We start from the raw sequence: 17,327 nt of genomic DNA on the forward strand, positions 1-17,327 counted from the left end.
AACCTATTATCTGGTCCACCCCTGCATGAAGGAGTGAACACCATCCTGCAAGTGATAGCCTGCCTTAGCGTCCTGACCTCTCTGCCCGGGATTTATCCATATTACCCCTGATCAACAGGGGAGTGCGGACGAGGGTTCGACGGAGAAACGTCCGTGGACAATCCGTTTCTTCACTTCTTGGCCAATTTCGGACGCCTTCCACTGCCAAGGTGCGTGTCACACGATCGTTCGGGCCTTTGATTAGCTGACAGACTAATCTAAGCCATATTGCATTGCAGCGACCTCTGTTGCCTACACTGCATCTGCATGATGGATCATATCACCATGATTCTTACCAAGACACCAATCCGCTCGAGCAGCAAGGCGGGGTATACTCCGAGGAGTGATGTTCGGAAATTAAACCTGATTAAGCCAAGAACAATAATGGGACTGTCTACACACCAGGTGCGTACCGTCATGGGGAGGGTGACTTAAATAAGACCTGGAGTGCACCCACCCCTCCGTCGATCAACCTAGCTTGAGCCATCAACCACCGTCTTCAGCACCATGGCCCGATCCAGCCTGGCCTTGCTATGCGCGGCCCTCCTGGGCAAGCTTGCAGACGCTGCGGCGTCGCAGGCCTACACGTGGAAGAACGTCGTCACGGGTGGTATGTCTGTCTGATCCCCTACACTTGGAACCAAGATTGCTGACTGCCAAGCAAACAGGCGGAGGAGGTTTTACCCCCGGCATCGTCTTCAATCCCTCCGCCAAAGGCGTGGCGTACGCGCGCACGGATATCGGAGGCGCGTACCGTCTGAATTCGGACGACACGTGGACCCCGTTGATGGATTGGGTGGGAAATGATACCTGGTGGGCTGCCCTGATTCACTGGTAACGGGGTGAGTAGGTTGGCTGACGCGCTCAGGCATGACTGGGGCATCGATGCCCTTGCCACGGATCCGGTCGACACTGATCGTGTGTACGTGGCGGTGGGCATGTATACCAATGATTGGGACCCCAATGTGGGATCGATCCTGCGCTCGACGGATCAGGGTGATACCTGGACTGAGACGAAGCTGCCGTTCAAGGTTGGTGGGAATATGCCCGGTCGCGGAATGGGTGAGGTATGTTGAATTCCCTTGCTTGACAATCCCGTGGGTAGAGTGCAAAGCTGATGCAATCAATGCAGAGATTGGCGGTCGACCCGAACAAGAATAGCATTCTCTACTTTGGAGCGCGGAGTGGGCACGGCTTGTGGAAGAGTACAGATTATGGAGCGACCTGGTCGAATGTCACCTCCTTCACGTGGACTGGTATGATTCTTTGGTTTTGATGAGAGAGGGCTCAGGCTAAGCGTGTTCAGGAACGTATTTCCAGGATTCGAGCTCGACCTACACCTCGGACCCCGTGGGTATTGCTTGGGTGACCTTTGATTCTACCTCTGGAAGCTCGGGGTCTGCGACGCCTAGGATTTTCGTTGGTGCGTATCTCCTTGAGAAAGTGTCATCATCTTTTAACGTGTTGATAGGAGTCGCGGATGCTGGCAAGTCGGTTTTCAAGTCGGAGGATGCGGGTGCTACTTGTAAGTGTGAAACAGCCCGCAACTGAAAGCAGGGCTGACTTCCCAGGGGCTTGGGTGTCTGGAGAGCCTCAGTATGGCTTCCTTCCGCACAAGGGGGTCTTGTCCCCTGAGGAGAAGACGCTGTACATCTCCTACGCGAATGGCGCTGGTCCTTACGATGGCACAAACGGAACAGTCCACAAGTACAACATCACCAGCGGAGTGTGGACGGATATCAGTCCCACCTCCCTTGCGAGTACCTACTACGGCTACGGTGGTCTGTCCGTTGACCTCCAAGTTCCTGGCACCTTGATGGTGGCTGCACTCAACTGCTGGTGGCCGGATGAGCTCATCTTCCGTAGCACTGACTCGGGAGCGACCTGGTCTCCTATTTGGGAGTGGAACGGTTATCCAAGCATTAATTACTACTACAGCTATGATATTAGCAACGCCCCTTGGATCCAGGACACGACTTCGACCGACCAAATCCCTGTTCGCGTCGGCTGGATGGTTGAAGCCCTTGCCATTGACCCATTTGACTCCAACCACTGGCTCTACGGCACGGGCCTGACAGTGTATGGCGGACACGACCTGACGAATTGGGACTCGAAGCACAATGTGACAGTCAAGTCACTGGCGGTCGGTATTGAGGAGATGGCAGTGCTTGGACTGATCACGCCGCCCGGCGGACCGGCGCTGCTGTCCGCTGTTGGCGACGACGGCGGGTTCTACCACTCGGATCTGGACGCAGCGCCAAACCAAGCGTTCCACACGCCGACCTACGGCACGACCAATGGCATCGACTACGCCGGCAACAAGCCCTCCAACATCGTCCGATCCGGAGCTAGCGACGACTATCCGACCCTCGCCCTGTCGTCGAACTTCGGATCGACTTGGTATGCAGACTACGCCGCGTCGACCAGCACCGGCACCGGAGCGGTGGCTCTGTCCGCCGATGGTGACACGGTGCTTCTCATGTCCAGCACCTCGGGTGCGTTGGTGTCCAAGGCACAGGGCACCTTGACCGCAGTCTCCTCTCTCCCCTCCGGAGCGGTCATCGCCTCCGACAAATCCAACAACACGGTTTTCTATGGCGGATCCGCGGGCGCGATCTACGTGTCGAAGAACACAGCGACCTCCTTCACCAAGACCGTGAGCCTGGGGTCCAGCACTACCGTCAACGCCATCCGCGCGCACCCCTCTATCGCGGGCGATGTCTGGGCGTCAACCGACAAGGGCCTCTGGCATTCCACGGATTACGGTAGTACGTTCACGCAGATCGGCAGCGGCGTCACGGCGGGCTGGAGCTTTGGGTTCGGCAAGGCGTCCTCCACGGGCAGCTACGTCGTGATCTACGGGTTCTTCACCATTGACGGTGCCGCGGGGCTGTTCAAGAGCGAGGACGCAGGCACCAACTGGCAGGTGATCTCGGATGCGTCGCACGGATTCGGCTCGGGGTCCGCCAACGTGGTGAACGGCGACCTGCAGACCTACGGCCGCGTGTTCGTGGGCACCAACGGCCGGGGCATCTTCTACGGCAATCCCAGCGGGAGCCTGCCGGGCGCCACAGCGACGGCGACGGCGACGGCGACCACCTCCAAGACCTCGACGACGGTGTCGACGACGCTAAAGACCACCACCAGCAGCGCCTCGACCACGTCTTCCAGCACCACCGTGAAGACCACGACTAGTTCGTCCAGCACGACTTCCAAGGCCAGCACGACTTCCAAAACCAGCTCGACCACCACAACCAAGACTACCACAACCAGCACGACCACGTCAAGCGGCAGCACCGCGACGGCCTCGGCGTACGCGCAGTGTGGCGGCAGCGGCTGGACGGGAGCGACCGTCTGCGTGAGCGGGTACACGTGCACCTATTCGAATAACTTTTATTCGCAATGTAAGTTGGTTGTGTCACGCTAGGTGATGGATGATCGCTAACTGAGGGTGCAGGCGTTCCATCATGATGACGTGGAAGAATGACAGGAGAATTCGTGCGGGAAGCCTGATTTATGTGGTCGGTGACTGACGTTGGTGGTGTCTCTGCACTGCACTTGTTGTTAGTCGATGTGTTGTTTCATAATATGATCTTGTAATGGAGTGCTTCTGTATCTCGGATTTAGTGGATGGTCGGCGGAGACGGCGTAGGCGAGAGCGAGGCCCGCGGCCGAGGCTGAGGCTCCGGGGCGGAAGAAGTATGTTCCAAGCGATGTGGCGTGGTGACGTTCCTCGCCGGGACTAAATCTACAAGTAGATTGATATAGTTACTCATGCTTATGGCATATGTAGTGTTCCTGCTGATGGATAATTGAATTTTTGACGCGTCATTTGTAAAACTATTTCGCCATTAGCCATCATTATCATCAAGAAAGACATGGGAGGGGAATATGAATCCAAGAGTTAAGAGTCAAGGTTATTACCCCTTCCAAGGACCCCTCATACCCGACAAGCGTCAGAAAACGAGAAAAATGAAGTACTGTATAGTATGACTACTCGCACGATGTGCGCGTGCCACAGTACGTCTTATAAGAGCAGCAGTGTGAGTATAAGCTACAGCTCGATTCTGCAACCACAACCACAACCACAATCTCCATCAATATAGCAAGCATCCCTGCACTGTACCGCACCTGAATCTATCCATGAGTCGGTAGCAGCAAGCCCTGAGCAATGCGACCACCGACCAAACCAAGCCCACCCCACCCCACCTCCCCATCAAGGGAATGCAGGCAAGTCTAGCTAGCTGCCGAATTCCGAAACCCAGTACGCGATTCGATCTGCCAATTTTGGGGGTTTGGGGGGGGTTTGATAGGCAAAAACCGGAAATTAACTGATGAGTGTGACCCAGGGGTTTGGGATTGTCTCCATGTACCTTGTAACATGCCACCCCCGGGCCCTAGGATTTTTACTGGCAGGGAGGGCAAGGGGCGGAAGGGGCGGAAGGGGCACTGGCGGAAAAACAGTTGCCGTTGATCCTTGTGCCAACAGCCAAGGCGGGCTTACTAGGGGGGTTTTGTACGGGTGGGCTCCACTATTGCGATGGGTGAAAACTCTACTGCGCACTGCCTTCTGCTGCTGCCGTGGTTTCCGTGCCGCTGTCATTTTACTTTTCACTTTGGACAGTACTGTACGGGACTGTAGTTGTGGCTCGAGAGGGGGAGGGGGGATGTCATAATAGACGGTAAAATCAATAATGTACTGTGATTCTTGGACATGAGATTTGCATGGTACAAGAGGTGCCTTTCCACTATACACATCCGCATATAGTTACGTCCAGTCCAGTCCTCTACTAAAGATAGCCATGCATCGATCCAGACCACATAAGCACCAAACAACGTGGCCTGCCAATCCACCGACTATCCATCAACCGAGCATCGGCCAGACTTTATCTGTCTTTGATCTGTGCCTGATTGGCCTGCAAACCCCGGACAGCACCAATTGACCAATTTATATTCCAGAAAGCTTCTCTATCTCGGCAAAAGGCTAACCTCCAGGCACAACCCCACAGGAATCCGGGGTCTGATGGGCCGGTTAGCCGAGCCGAAGGATCCCGTTGTCCACACTCCCACTTTTCAAGTCAACTCCGTTTCATCCCGATACTCGTACACCCCGAGATCGGTTGGAGGCGAATGATGATAGCATTACGGGTGCGATGGAAGCATCTAAGCGAGTTGCACCCGGACGGTAACCCCTTAAGCTTAAGCTTTCGCTTCCCACCCGTCAGACCTTATCTCTTCTATCTCTGCCCTTGACACATTTCGTGCCACCTATCGCTGCTATCTTGTGTCTGTCTGCATCAAATGGCGGTGCCCTATCTCCCCGAGTACGAGCAGGAGGAGACGGTGATGCACCTCCCCCCGGCGACGCCGCACCATCTGCGCGAACATGGTCTAGAACCCGCCAACTCGCCCTTCGCGGGCCGCATCGGCGCCAACCAGGACTTCGTGCTGGATCGCAGCGACCCTAAGAACCTGGCGGAGCTGGACCGGGTGCCCGACGCGGCGCCGTGCATGAACGCGCAGGAGATCTTCGATCTGCGCGGGTTCCTGTCGCCGGATCTGTGGAAGTTCGCCATGTTGGAGTGTGTCGGTATGTCTCCCGAGGGCGAGAGCCCAAGCCCGTGCCCGTGCCGGTCCCCTGACACCCGCCAAACTCAAACCCGCCCAATCCGCCTGACGACAACAAGAAGCTAACCCCGCCAAGCCAGCATGCTGAACACCTTCATCTCCGCCTGGGTGACCACGCACCCGTACGCGCCCATGACCGCCTCGACGGCGGCCTCCGGCGTTTATGGGACAGTCACCTTCTTCTCCCCGGTCTTCGGCGGCCTAACCAACCTCCTCCTCACACCGCTCCTCATCTACACCTTCTCCCCCAGCTCCGGCGGGCACATCAACCCCCTCATCACGCTGGCCACCTTCTTCGCGCGCATCATCTCCTTCCCCCGCGCGGTGCTCTACATCCTCGGCCAGACGCTGGGCGGCGCGCTGGCCGGGTTCGCGCTGCACGCCGCCTTCGGCGACCGCAACATCACGGTGGGCGGGTGCTACATCGACACGACCCAGGTGCCGGTCACGAGTGGGCTGGTGATTGAGTTCTTCGCGTGTTTGATTATCGTGTGGCTGTGTTTCGGGGTCGCGTTGGATCCGAGACAGGCGAAGGTGTTTGGGCCGGCCGTGGGGCCGTGGTTGGTGGGGGTGGTGGTGGGTGTGATCACGTGGGGTACCTCGTTTACGCGGACGGGATACATTGGGGCGAGTATGTGTTCCTTATCTTTTCCTGGGGGTTGCTTGTGGAGATAGGGTTCGGGGTGATGGTGAAGGCTAATGTGATGATAGGTGTTAATCCGGCCCGGTGTTTCGGGGCGTACGTGGCTTCCGAGTTTCCGGGATATCATTGGATTCATTGGGTGAGTTTTACCCTTTCTGGCTTGGTGGAGTGGTGGTGCTACTGGCCCCGGGGGAGGGCCACCTGGCTACCTCCTAGTAAGTAAGGACCGTGCTAACAACAATCTAGGTCGGTCCACTGGCGGCCTCGGTGGCGCACGGGTTGGTGTATTTCGTGGATCCCCTGTGGAAGGATCCCCGATCCAAGTCGTGATTCATGATTCAGGGCTTGCGGGTTGTGTACAGTATATGTATATATGCGGTGTCTATTAGCGTGTCGTTGCATTTCTTCAATGCTTGGCGATTCTCTGGATTCGCCTGAATAATGATATTACAGCACTGGATGCTGGACTTCGATTTCAGGGTATTTGACGGGACATGAGATCCTATGGAGTGAACCATCTGCTGGTCGGAATCTGGATTCATCTGCCTAGGTAGTTGTTCGATTGGTTCATCTGGTAACGCGTTCCAGCCCTCGAGGTGGATATAGAGTTGCAGGCGAGCTGTAATTCTTTTCGAGCTTGGGGAGTTGGAGATACTCTTGTTGCGTGCTAATTCATGCAAAGAACTACCACACAGTCGGCGACCGCCCAACCACAGCATCCACTCCTCTCCCTGCTCATACTCAATCGTCACGGCATCCGTCCGCCGAATCATCCCCAGCATATGGCCCCCTTCTTCCCGCCCGAGTCAGGAAGGATGTGCTCCTGGCTTTCCACAGTCGCAACAGCAAAATCCATCTCCCTCAATCTTGAGCTCCTGCTGTGGCTCCCGTGGGAATATCCGGTAGATTTGACCCCTTGTACCGATTACGACTGTTAAGTAGCAATGGCCACAAAGGGCCACATGCAGCACCCTTCGTGGATTATCAAACCAATGCTTTGCCCTGGAAGACCGTACCCAGACGACCTCCACAGGGGATAGTGACATATCCAAGCGCATTAGAAGATCTTGAGTGCATGCTGCAGGGATCATGGACCATTCCACCGGCCTTGACAAACAAGTGCACATCCTCGTGCTTTGGCACGAATTACCCATTTTGGCAATTCCCTGTGGGCACATCAACAGGCAATGTCGGACCACCCCAAGTCAGGAAGTGGCTCCGAAATCGAGTATGGCTTAGCAAGCGCTAGGAAAGCCGTTTGAGCTTAAGGTAAGGTAAATTATGACTCAGTAAGCCTTCAACAGCCTGAGACCAAAAGATATGACATAAGAGGGATGCGAACAGCTACCGATATGATTAGATTGAATAGATAGCCGTGAGCCGGATGACAGCTCGCCTTGTGAAGCTGGGAATCCACTTCAGCTTCGTTTCTTTGTCCCTGTGTTGTCTTTCATTCAACTTGTTGCGAAATTGTTTGCTTTATTCTTTATCCTCTTTATCGGAAACCTGGTCGAAACTACTACTGTCACGATGGAGTGTCGCCGCCGCGTGGATAGGCTGTACCCGAAAAACAAACCGTCTCGATTCAGCTGACCGATCCCTGTCAGGGGCAGATATTTCATGGATGCCTATAGAGGGAGAGGGAATTAGTAAGTTCGCTGTGTAGCCTGGGGAGCAAGCAACAATCCCTCACTGCTGGATGGTCCTGACAGATGGAAGAGCATGAGTTATCTGAGTCAATCATAGCGATGTATCCAAATCACAGACCGATATAATGATGTAATCATAGGTGTAACGCGGGTCCACAGTCTTGGGAATTGTGTTGGTGTGCAGGGAGACGGAAGCGCACATGTCAAGGATATCCTGTTCTCTATTCCTTCCGAACCATGGCGCTGTCATCTCCACATCTCCCCCGTACTTGTGCGACACCTTAGATCCGTCTCTTATAGCCCATCATATTGCTCATGGATATTGCTGGCACATTTCGGGGGGTACGAAAACTTATTTTCTCGCATGGCGCCCACGACTTGCCGGGTCGAGCGCTACTGGCGCAAGCCAGGATGGTCCTCCTTTATATTAGGACTGAGTCGCGCTAGATTGAGCTTTGAGCTTTTGCTTCTATCCAACCCCTTGCAATCTCGATCTTGTGCCGCTCCATTAATCTTGCCTTCCTGAAGTACCAGCCAACATGACAAGTCCGACTGATAGCACAATGAACGGGCACAACAACGGCCACATCAAAAAGCCCACCCAAGAGGCTTTCACCAACAATAGTGTCGCAATCGCTCCCAACGACCCGGAGGAAGTGCCCGCACTGCTGAAGAGAATCGCGCTGCACGGGGAGGCTTACCTCACGGAAAATGACGAGCTCGAAAGAACCAGGATTCTGGATTCTGCCCGATCGCTGGTGTATGCCTTGGAGACGCCGCGCGAGGCAATCGTCCGACATTGCTGGTCTCAGGTATGTGTCTTCAGCACACTCTCCCTCCTTCACACTTGACGCATGTTCTTTTGGTGACTGTCCTTTGGTGACTGCCCTCAGAGCTCGCTTCACGCGGCAATTGAGATAGGAGTAGACGTGGATCTTTTCACGGCGCTGTCGCGGGATGACAAGCCCAAGTCTGCAGCTGAGCTTGCAATGGCGACGGGGGTAAGCCAGGTGATGCTGGGTATGGACCTCTCCCGTTTCATATTCGATATAGACCTGAAATAATATCGTCCTGGTCCCTCAGCACGGGTCCTGAAACATCTAGCCGCGATGGGCGTCATCAAGGAGACCGGGCCAGACGAGTACCGCCGGACCGGGTTCTCAACCACCATGCAATCGCCTCGGTATAGCGACGCCTACCCATGCATGTAAGTAGCCTCCCACGCGTGGAATAAAGCCCCCTCTAACCTCTACCACCCTCTCTAAAATAGGACCGGGTGCGTCACGGCAGGAGTGCTCGGCCTCCCCGCTCACCTCAAAGCGACCAACTACATGCTCCCCAACGACGGCACCAAATGCGCCTTCCAGCGCGGCTTCAACACCAGCCTCCACTTCTTCGACTTCCTGAAAGAGCATCCCCAGCACGCCAGCGAGTTCAACAACCACATGTCCGTCTACCACCAAGGCCGTCCCAGCTGGATGGACTTGGGGTTCTACCCAGTGCACACCCTCGTCCAGGAAGCCACCGTATCCCCGGACGAGGTTTTACTGGTCGACATCGCCGGCGGAATAGGCCATGACCTGTCCGAGTTCCACCGCAAGTGGCCCGAGTTGCCTGGTCGACTGATCGTGCAGGAGTTGCCCGAGGTCGTGTCCCAAGCGCGCGAGCTGAACCTGAACCCGAAGATCGAGCTGATGGAGCATGATTTCTTCGAAGAACAGATCGTTAAGGGTGCGTCCACTCCCTCCCCTCTCTCTCTTATTCAATTCCTAACAAGTGGACAGGCGCAAGAGCATACTATATGCACTCCATCCTGCACGACTGGACCGACGACAACTGCCGCCGCATCCTGCAGAACCTCGTCCCCGCCATGCGTAAGAGCCACAGTAAGCTCCTGATCAACGAAAACGTCATCCCCGGGACGAACGCGTACTGGGAGACGACGAGCCTGGATATCATCATGATGGCGGACTTCGCGTCGACGGAGCGGACGGAGAGCCAGTGGCGGGCGCTGGTGGAGTCTGTGGACGGGCTGCGAGTGGTCAAGATCTGGACTGCGAGGAGGGGAGTTGAGAGTCTGATTGAGTGTGAGGTCGTTTGAGTGGCTTGAGCCTGCGGTGGGCTTTGCTGGACGTGGTCGCTTGAGGACGCTTGACAGTTTATGCGGCTTGAGTGTGAGCTATGTTGTGCTGAGGCATTCTCTGGCTTCTTTAGGTGTGGGTAAAACTGTATCAAAGTCCGAATAAATTGAGCCTGGATTCGCCGGTTTGGTTATCTATTGGTTTGTGGAGCTATTGGGGGTATCTGGATGAATTCGGGATTCCACGATGAGGAAGTTGAACGCAGTACCAATGGTTTGATCTCTGAAATCCCTCACCACTCAGCGGATTCAGGATTGTCAAGGCGCCTGGTGACTAAGTATGATATCTGCGAAGTGCGGGAGTAAACTTGCTACCATCCGTATCTGGAAGAATGTAAACCATTTCTCTGGTGTTCTCTGAGAACTGAGATGAGGAGTCCAGCGCGGTCAGGCATGGGAAACTGATGATTGAACCAGAGGCGTCATCATTGTACTCTCCTTGAGACACTGGATAACGTCATTCTCAGATTATTCCTGGGACCTGGGCTCGGCGTCTTGCTGTTCCCCGTTCTCCCTATCCTGTTTGTAATAACTCGGTGTTGATTCTGGAGATTCGATACATGCTTCTGAACTCCATTGGGTCCTTCTGTGGGTTTGAATCTAGCCCGACGCACAGGATCTGACTAGTAGGAGGTACGCTCCAGGACAGTTGGTCTGTGTTCATTATATTAACTCCCAGTCGCAGAAGAAGAGTAAATCTCAAAGACGCCTGAAGAGCAGTGCTGGTCTGGGTTCAATCATTCAAAAGCAAGTTGTGTAAGGAGAGCCGCATGTGTAGAAGACCCGAAGGACGCATCACGTGATAGCTGCATCAAAACAGGTTCGATCAAATTGAAATTGAGGTCGCTACTAGTACTACAAGGAAGATCCTTATACGAGTAAACCGATAAAAGGTCACACTGGAATTGGCCTCATGACTATCACGCAACTGCCTCGAGCTAAACTAAAACATGTACCGAAAGGTTGGCGATTTGTCCCCCATGGCCCGCAACTCGTCAACCGTATACTCCGGTCTCAGCGCGACCAACTTATCGACTCGTCGAGCATTGATCCGCTGATAGGCCACCCTCATCCCGATCACGCAGATCACGCCCATCAGAGCGAATCCCAACTCAAGGGAATGGCCGAGAATATATCGAGGGGCGTCCTGTGTGCGATAGAAGTGCGAGGCCATCGCTGCAACAAGTTAGTACTTTTAAAAAACGGTAGGACTGCATGTAGCAGAACGGGTATGAGCATACCTCCTGCGAAGTTGCCAATGCCGATATACATGGCCATTCCGGCGGCGCGTTTGTGACTGGCAGCGAGATTGGTACTGAGCCAGGTAACAAGGTTTGGAATGGCAGGGTAAATTCCTTTATATCGTTAGTTGTAAGGCAGGCAGAAAAAGAACGAGATTCGTACCAAGAACTGCAAGGAAGACTCCAAAGTAGATCACTCCCGGAACCCATGTCACAGATCCCGCTAGGCAAACTAGGAATCCACAGACGATACAGCAGAGATGGAACAGAAGCAGCGGGGAGCGCTGACCCATGCGGTCGGAAAACCAGGCGGACACGACAGCGGCGACAGCGGCGGCCACGTAGGGAGGGACCTAGACAGTGAGATTGAGATCCCATGGAAGACAGACAGCAAAAGCATACCGTTAACAGTTGAGCCATTGAGGATGTGAAACCCAGGTCCTTGATGATCGTAGGGAGGAAGAAGGAAATGCCGTACAACGGACACACCATGGCAAGGTAGACTGCGACAGTCAGCAATGATCTTGGTCGAAGACGGTGCCTACAGATGGTGCGTACTAAGAATCCCCAGATAGACCTGCCAATCGCACAGAGCATCCCAGACATACTTCCACCTGAACGCAATTGTGTCTGGCACGACGTTTCCGTTGTCGGACCATTGCAACTGCAGGCGATACAGCACCCAGGCTCTCTCCTCGTTCGTAAGGAACGAGGCAGTGTCTGGATAGTCGTACAAAAGGAAATAGGCCCCAACCGCAACGACGACCGTAGCAATACCCTCGATGATGAAGATCCAGCGCCAGCCAGAATAGCCTCCGACGCCATCCATTTTCTGGCAGCTTATTAGAATCCAGTCATGGGCAGTGAGATTGCTTCACATACTCCGATCGCGAAAGCCAGAATCCCCGAGAAAGCACCGGCAAAACTTGCGGCGCTGAAGAAAATTGCTTGACGCAGCTGTGCCTCGTGGCGGGAATACCACATGGTGATATAGTAGGCTACTCCAGGGTAGAGACCGGCTTCTACAGAAACGTTAGGACACACCCGTCAAAGCCCCGCACAATCTAAGCAATGCCATACCAGTGATCCCGAGAAAAAGTCGTGCAATAAGAAGCCCATAATAGTTTGAGACGACGCCCGTTAAAGTCTTCAAACTGTTAGACAGCTACGCTGTGAGGCCATGTTGCGACTAACCATGACAACTCCCCAGGCTACCATAATTGTAGGTATCCATATCGACGGACGGATCTTCTTCAAGATCAGATTGGAGGGAAGCTCAAAGACCGTATACGTGAAGAAGAACACCGTGACTAGAACGTCAGATTATAGCAAAGCGATCGGGGATTGGCACATACGAGCCCAGTTGTACTGTGAACCCACTAGATGCAGGTCCTCCTCCATGCCCTCAATCCTGGCATTGCCGATGTTCCCTCGATCGAGAAAGCAAAACAGATAGAGGAGAGTCAGCACAGGCATGAGATGCCAATCCATTTTGCGCAGTAGCCTCTGCTCGCTGACGGGATCCCATTCTGTCTCTTCTCTCTGCCTCGTGGCGCGACATGTCGTGCTTGGTACGTGAAAGCTCAAGGGCTTCTGCTCCATTGTCACGGGCACTCTTTGTCTGGACGGCGAAAGAGGTGGGCACGAAGAGAGTAGTGTGCCCCAGGTGATCCAAGCTTTCACGGGGAACGCCTAGCGGTCAGCGCGGTTGCTTGCTTGACGAGGTGCAACGTTCCTCAAGCGTTACGCAAGGGTTGCTGTGGAATGCGGGCGGCGCAGGTGGCTGTCAGAACCTCTATTTGCTGGCTATCAGTACCGTGCCCTCGAGCAGTAAGACCCGGAATTCGAGGAAGTGGCTGGACTATTGAAGGCGAGTGTGGTGTAGGCATACTTGAAGCTCATGATTAACCATGACTTAGGTGACATGTTCATGACATGCAAGCCCGGATCAAGACATTGCTTGGCCTGTAAGTTACGGCAGGCATAAAGCGTTTGTGTTGTCAGTCCCCTAGCCGACCAGCCGGCCAGAAGTCAATGAGCGCATTGCGGTCATTTGTTGCCGGTTGGTGACCAGCAACTGCAACCGCCTATCCAGCAATAGAGCCTCCTGGTATTTGAGGCTCCGGATGATTCTGCACAAGCACTAATTATGTGTTGAGAGACATTGCTGGTGGTTGAACAATGGACAGGGGCGTGTCCAACCAGTGGCGGTGAGATTGCAGCTATTGCATCAGAAGGGAGGGAGAGATCGCCCTTGCAGATCACAGGGTCTTGGAGAAGCTCTGCATAACAGGATCATAAGCCTTAGTCAGCGGCTTTGTGAGTGCATGAGTTGGAGATTCCGGGTCCGGGGCAGAGATAATCCGCCCAGTTGGGGTTACTACCTACCAGGGCTCTCTCACTACAAGTCGCAAAGATCGACAAGCCGTGCATCATGAGATTTGAGGAGTCATAGCAACAAGGCCCAATCAAGAGTTGGGATGCGTGGCAACGAGTATAATACACAAGATTCTGGGACGTGAGGGAAATTTTGGGACCTTGAAAGTCTATCATAGAGTACACCATACTTAGTTACTCCATACTTATGTAATATCTTTCATCGCCGAGCTTGCCTGACTGAAGAAGCGGATACAACGGGCAGAAAAGCCCACAGCAACCTCCAAGAGTGCAGGATGGGGACTACTAGTGATTATAGTGCATACGTACTACGATACTCAGTGACTTAGGATTTGCTCAATCTGTTCTAAATAAGCTGAAGTACTCCGTAAGTACTCCGTACCTGATGCTCCGTATCTCATCATTTCCATGCATCAAAGCCGAATCCCTGTCAAGCGGGGGTGAGAAGGAGCGATGACTAAACAATTGGTCACACAGGTCACAAATACTACTACTAGGTGAAAATTGGTGAGGGAAGGGGTCGAGTGCCTGAAGGAACAGGCAACAAGCAAAGGCGTGACGAGGCGCGAACAGCAGGCAACCAATCAGCAGGCGTCTCCCCTCTGAACCTTTTCCGTCTCCACTTCTTCTACTGGGCATTCACCTGGTGACTCGGGACAAGGCAATCCCAGCCTAGTTCGCTCTACTCCCAATCTATAGGTCCGTCCCCTGGTTGTTCCTTAGAAACACTCCCACACTCCCAGTCACGCTCATCCTCTTTGTATTCCACCCTAGTACTAATGAGGTCACTTATTCTCCAAACAAATGTGAGAGGTTTGACCGCAACAACCTCTCCCCGTCCCTCTCCAATCCTCCTCCCCCCCTCTCTCCGACCACCCTGAGATCCCGAATGGGCACCACCATCCTTTCAAAAACGATAAGATAAATATTCTGTGTGCCCCACATCCTCCCTCGGGTTGAGTCCAACATGGAAGTATCTTCCCTTCCACAAAACTCTTCTAGCCGCACTCAACACCCCCTCGCTCCCTCACGATCATACTGACAACCCACCGATTGCCAATTGGACTTCTCCGATCGCACCGATCATGACTGTCTAAAGTCGATCGGGACTTCATCGTGAACTCGAAGACCTTGGACATGCGCACCAAGAGGGGCCCTATCCCCGCTCTCACTGGGCCCTCTGGCCAACCAGCTGGGACGTCCGATCGAGTTTCCCGGGCGAAAGTCCTGATCCCGCGAGATCGGTCCCGGATCGTACTATCTAGCTCCCGCATACGCACCTCACGTGCCTGCGATCCGTGTAGGCAACGCAAAGCTAAGTGCAATGGTGGCAGGCCAGCTTGTATCCAGTGCGATGGCTTGGCTCTGGAATGCACCTATTCCGAACAGAAACGCACACTCGAGCAAAAAGAGCTCACCCTACTGCGGAGCACCATCCGACGCCATGAACGAATGATCCAGCTCATCTCCTCTCGACCCACAAACCAGGACAATGATCCAGATCCGGGCTTCCCCTCGGACTCAACCCCATCGCAAGGGGAAACCATGGAGGTAAAGTCTTCATTATCCTGTGGCTAGACTTCGGTCGTCACTGACCATTGGGGAGTGGTGTGCTGAACCAGTGTGATCACAGATAGTCCCAGTGGCTCCACCATCTCGGGAGGAGAAGCCCCCATCCGTGGAGCCTCACTACCCCGAAACCTTAGACCAAGCCCTAGGAGTCCTTCAGGGGCAGCTTCGGGACCTGCATCAGATTTACCAGGTCGTTCATGATTGTGATCCGGCAGTCTTGCCCTCCGTGGTGGAGACCATCCGGCGGAGCGCATCCGTTCACGATGCGGCCATGCATCTCGACCAGCAGGTGTCGACGCAACGGCCCGGAGTCACCCTTGGCAGGGTGCAGCGGGCCTGGCTGAATCGACTCTCTGGAAAAGCGGAGCTGGTGTGTCGACATACCCCGTATACGGTCACGGCAGCGGAGAAGTGGACATCTGTCGTTGATAGTGCGGTGGCCTCGCATCTGTTTTCGCTCTTCTTCGTCTGGGACAATCCTACCTGGCATTTGATCGAGCCCAGTGTGTTCCTCGCCGACTTTCAATCCGGAAGAACACAATTTTGCTCCTCATTGCTGGTGCACGCCATCCTCTTCTTTGCGTGTGTATGTATTGCTACTCCTCGGTCAACCTTTTCTAACCAAAGTAGCACTATTCATACGACCTGGAGAAACCATGGGACAGGAGAGAGGAAATGTCCATTGCCAAGAGACTGTTCCGAGAGATCGGTCGTCTCTGGCAGCGGGACAAGGACAATGTATGTCTAACCACCGTTCAAGCCAGCTTAATTCTAGGACTGTTTTTCAATGCGTCTGGGAAGGACAAAATCGGAACGCAATACATCTACTATGGTGGCCAAATGGCGTTGCAGCTGGGGTTGCATCTTCCTTCCTCGGCTGTCTTCCACAGCGATTCGATGGCGGAAGCGAAGCGAAATCATTGGGCACATAAGCTCATTGCCTGCGGGATCTACGATGTACAATCGTCAGTGCTCATCCTTCAGCATGACGCTGTATACAAGGTGCTGATACCCAATAGAATAACAATGCAATTGGGGCGCAAACCATCACCCTGGAAAGCACCCCCCGAGAACTACCTCTCGCAGGAAGAAGCCTTGCTTTCAGATGTAAACCAGCAATGGGCACCTTATCCGTTCACCTATCCGACATTCAAGCCCTACGCCAATACAGGGGTCTTCGTCCGCCGCAACCTCCTGATCCTTGTTAATGATATTTCGAGCTTCGAGGCGCAGATGCCTCCCCGCGTCGATCTTCCGAGCTGGCAACAAGGCACTCTAATCCACGAGAAGTTACTCACATTCGAAAGGACACTGCCACTTGTGCTTGGGATAGGAAGAAATAAAACCCCCCACAATTTATGCCTCCAGTATGTGACCCAATCGTTCCAAGCCTGCACACCACTGACTGCTGCAGTCTATATTATCACATGACTGTGGTCAATCTCTGCGGGCTTTTCAATTCCCGAGAAGCCACTACGACCAAGGAAACCATTATTGCCGTTACACAGTTCGACCCGCAGCAAGTCTTAGAAGATGCCATGGATGCCATGGCAACGATCATCTTGATGTACCGTGTTTGCCACGGGTGGAAATCCATACCAGTGGTCATGGTCCACTACTTTTTTGTTATTGGGCTGCATGCTGCGTCTAATCTGCGATCTTCAAAGTGGCGTGAAGTGCTAGTGAGCTGCGTGTCAGGTCTTTGGCACATGGGTCTCGCGTGGCGAATATGTCGACCATTTTTGCGCACGATCCAGTTGGTGTTGAGCACCGGCGCCGACGAAACGTTGATTCCCGTCGAGGCGCAGTCCATCTTGCGGGAATTTAACGAAAAGCTGTGGACTCAGCAAGAAGCTCATTCGGTTTCCGCTAACTACGTTGTCCATCATCACCATCCGACGAGGGATGGACTTAGGGGCGGCGCCTTCCAAGGAGAAACCTTGGAGAACCTGATCCGAGCCTTTGATCGGCTCAGCACAGCGGATGATCAGGTAAGCGTGGCCGCAACCTGATACACT

At 54.0% G+C, this 17,327-nt stretch overlaps 5 protein-coding genes across 5 annotated transcripts; 4 read left to right on the top strand and 1 right to left on the bottom strand.

The window, feature by feature from the left end:
* The first annotated feature begins 363 nt into the window (after positions 1–363).
* Positions 364–3,586, top strand: BO82DRAFT_8182 (putative endoglucanase). The gene is made up of 8 exons (XM_025641583.1): positions 364–649; positions 708–852; positions 908–1,106; positions 1,172–1,295; positions 1,346–1,462; positions 1,511–1,564; positions 1,611–3,443; positions 3,497–3,586. Exons 1-8 carry the CDS (start codon positions 547–549, stop codon positions 3,508–3,510), a joined length of 2,589 nt encoding a protein of 862 aa, XP_025494804.1. The 5' UTR covers positions 364–546; the 3' UTR covers positions 3,511–3,586.
* Positions 3,587–5,266: 1,680 nt separating this feature from the next.
* BO82DRAFT_381407 (aquaporin) lies at positions 5,267–6,640 on the top strand (the record flags this gene model as incomplete). Its single annotated transcript, XM_025637852.1, has 4 exons — positions 5,267–5,629; positions 5,744–6,298; positions 6,379–6,449; positions 6,557–6,640. Exons 1-4 carry the CDS (start codon positions 5,341–5,343, stop codon positions 6,638–6,640), a joined length of 999 nt encoding a protein of 332 aa, XP_025494805.1. The 5' UTR covers positions 5,267–5,340.
* A 1,882-nt stretch (positions 6,641–8,522) lies between these two features.
* BO82DRAFT_276841 (o-methyltransferase) lies at positions 8,523–10,060 on the top strand (the record flags this gene model as incomplete). Its single annotated transcript, XM_025631162.1, has 5 exons — positions 8,523–8,771; positions 8,853–8,979; positions 9,043–9,166; positions 9,230–9,690; positions 9,744–10,060. The coding sequence occupies 5 exons, from the start codon at positions 8,523–8,525 to the stop codon at positions 10,058–10,060; spliced, it is 1,278 nt and encodes a 425-aa protein (XP_025494806.1).
* A 982-nt stretch (positions 10,061–11,042) lies between these two features.
* BO82DRAFT_399438 (MFS general substrate transporter) lies at positions 11,043–12,942 on the bottom strand (the record flags this gene model as incomplete). Its single annotated transcript, XM_025639109.1, has 9 exons — positions 11,043–11,275; positions 11,341–11,454; positions 11,504–11,693; positions 11,743–11,843; positions 11,899–12,172; positions 12,223–12,362; positions 12,421–12,487; positions 12,535–12,650; positions 12,696–12,942. The coding sequence occupies 9 exons, from the start codon at positions 12,940–12,942 to the stop codon at positions 11,043–11,045; spliced, it is 1,482 nt and encodes a 493-aa protein (XP_025494807.1).
* A 1,932-nt stretch (positions 12,943–14,874) lies between these two features.
* On the top strand, positions 14,875–17,321 carry BO82DRAFT_399439 (uncharacterized protein; the record flags this gene model as incomplete). The annotated part of the gene is made up of 5 exons (XM_025639110.1): positions 14,875–15,288; positions 15,371–15,895; positions 15,940–16,274; positions 16,329–16,676; positions 16,724–17,321. 5 exons carry the CDS (start codon positions 14,875–14,877, stop codon positions 17,319–17,321), a joined length of 2,220 nt encoding a protein of 739 aa, XP_025494808.1.
* Between the last annotated feature and the right edge of the window lie 6 nt (positions 17,322–17,327).

This window comes from Aspergillus uvarum (genome assembly GCF_003184745.1).
Source record: "Aspergillus uvarum CBS 121591 unplaced genomic scaffold BO82scaffold_10, whole genome shotgun sequence".
Classification (NCBI taxonomy): Eukaryota; Fungi; Ascomycota; class Eurotiomycetes; order Eurotiales; family Aspergillaceae; genus Aspergillus; species Aspergillus uvarum.

What these genes read in the sequence shown, in the direction of transcription:
- BO82DRAFT_8182 (XM_025641583.1), top strand. Translation starts at nt 547, where the DNA reads ATGGCCCGATCCAGCCTGGCCTTGCTATGCGCGGCCCTCCTGGGCAAG. An exon ending in TGGGTGGGAAATGATACCTG is followed by an intron (nt 853 to 907) that starts GTGGGCTGCCCT and finishes TGACGCGCTCAG; the next exon opens with GCATGACTGGGGCATCGATG. An exon ending in GGAGGATGCGGGTGCTACTT is followed by an intron (nt 1,565 to 1,610) that starts GTAAGTGTGAAA and finishes CTGACTTCCCAG; the next exon opens with GGGCTTGGGTGTCTGGAGAG.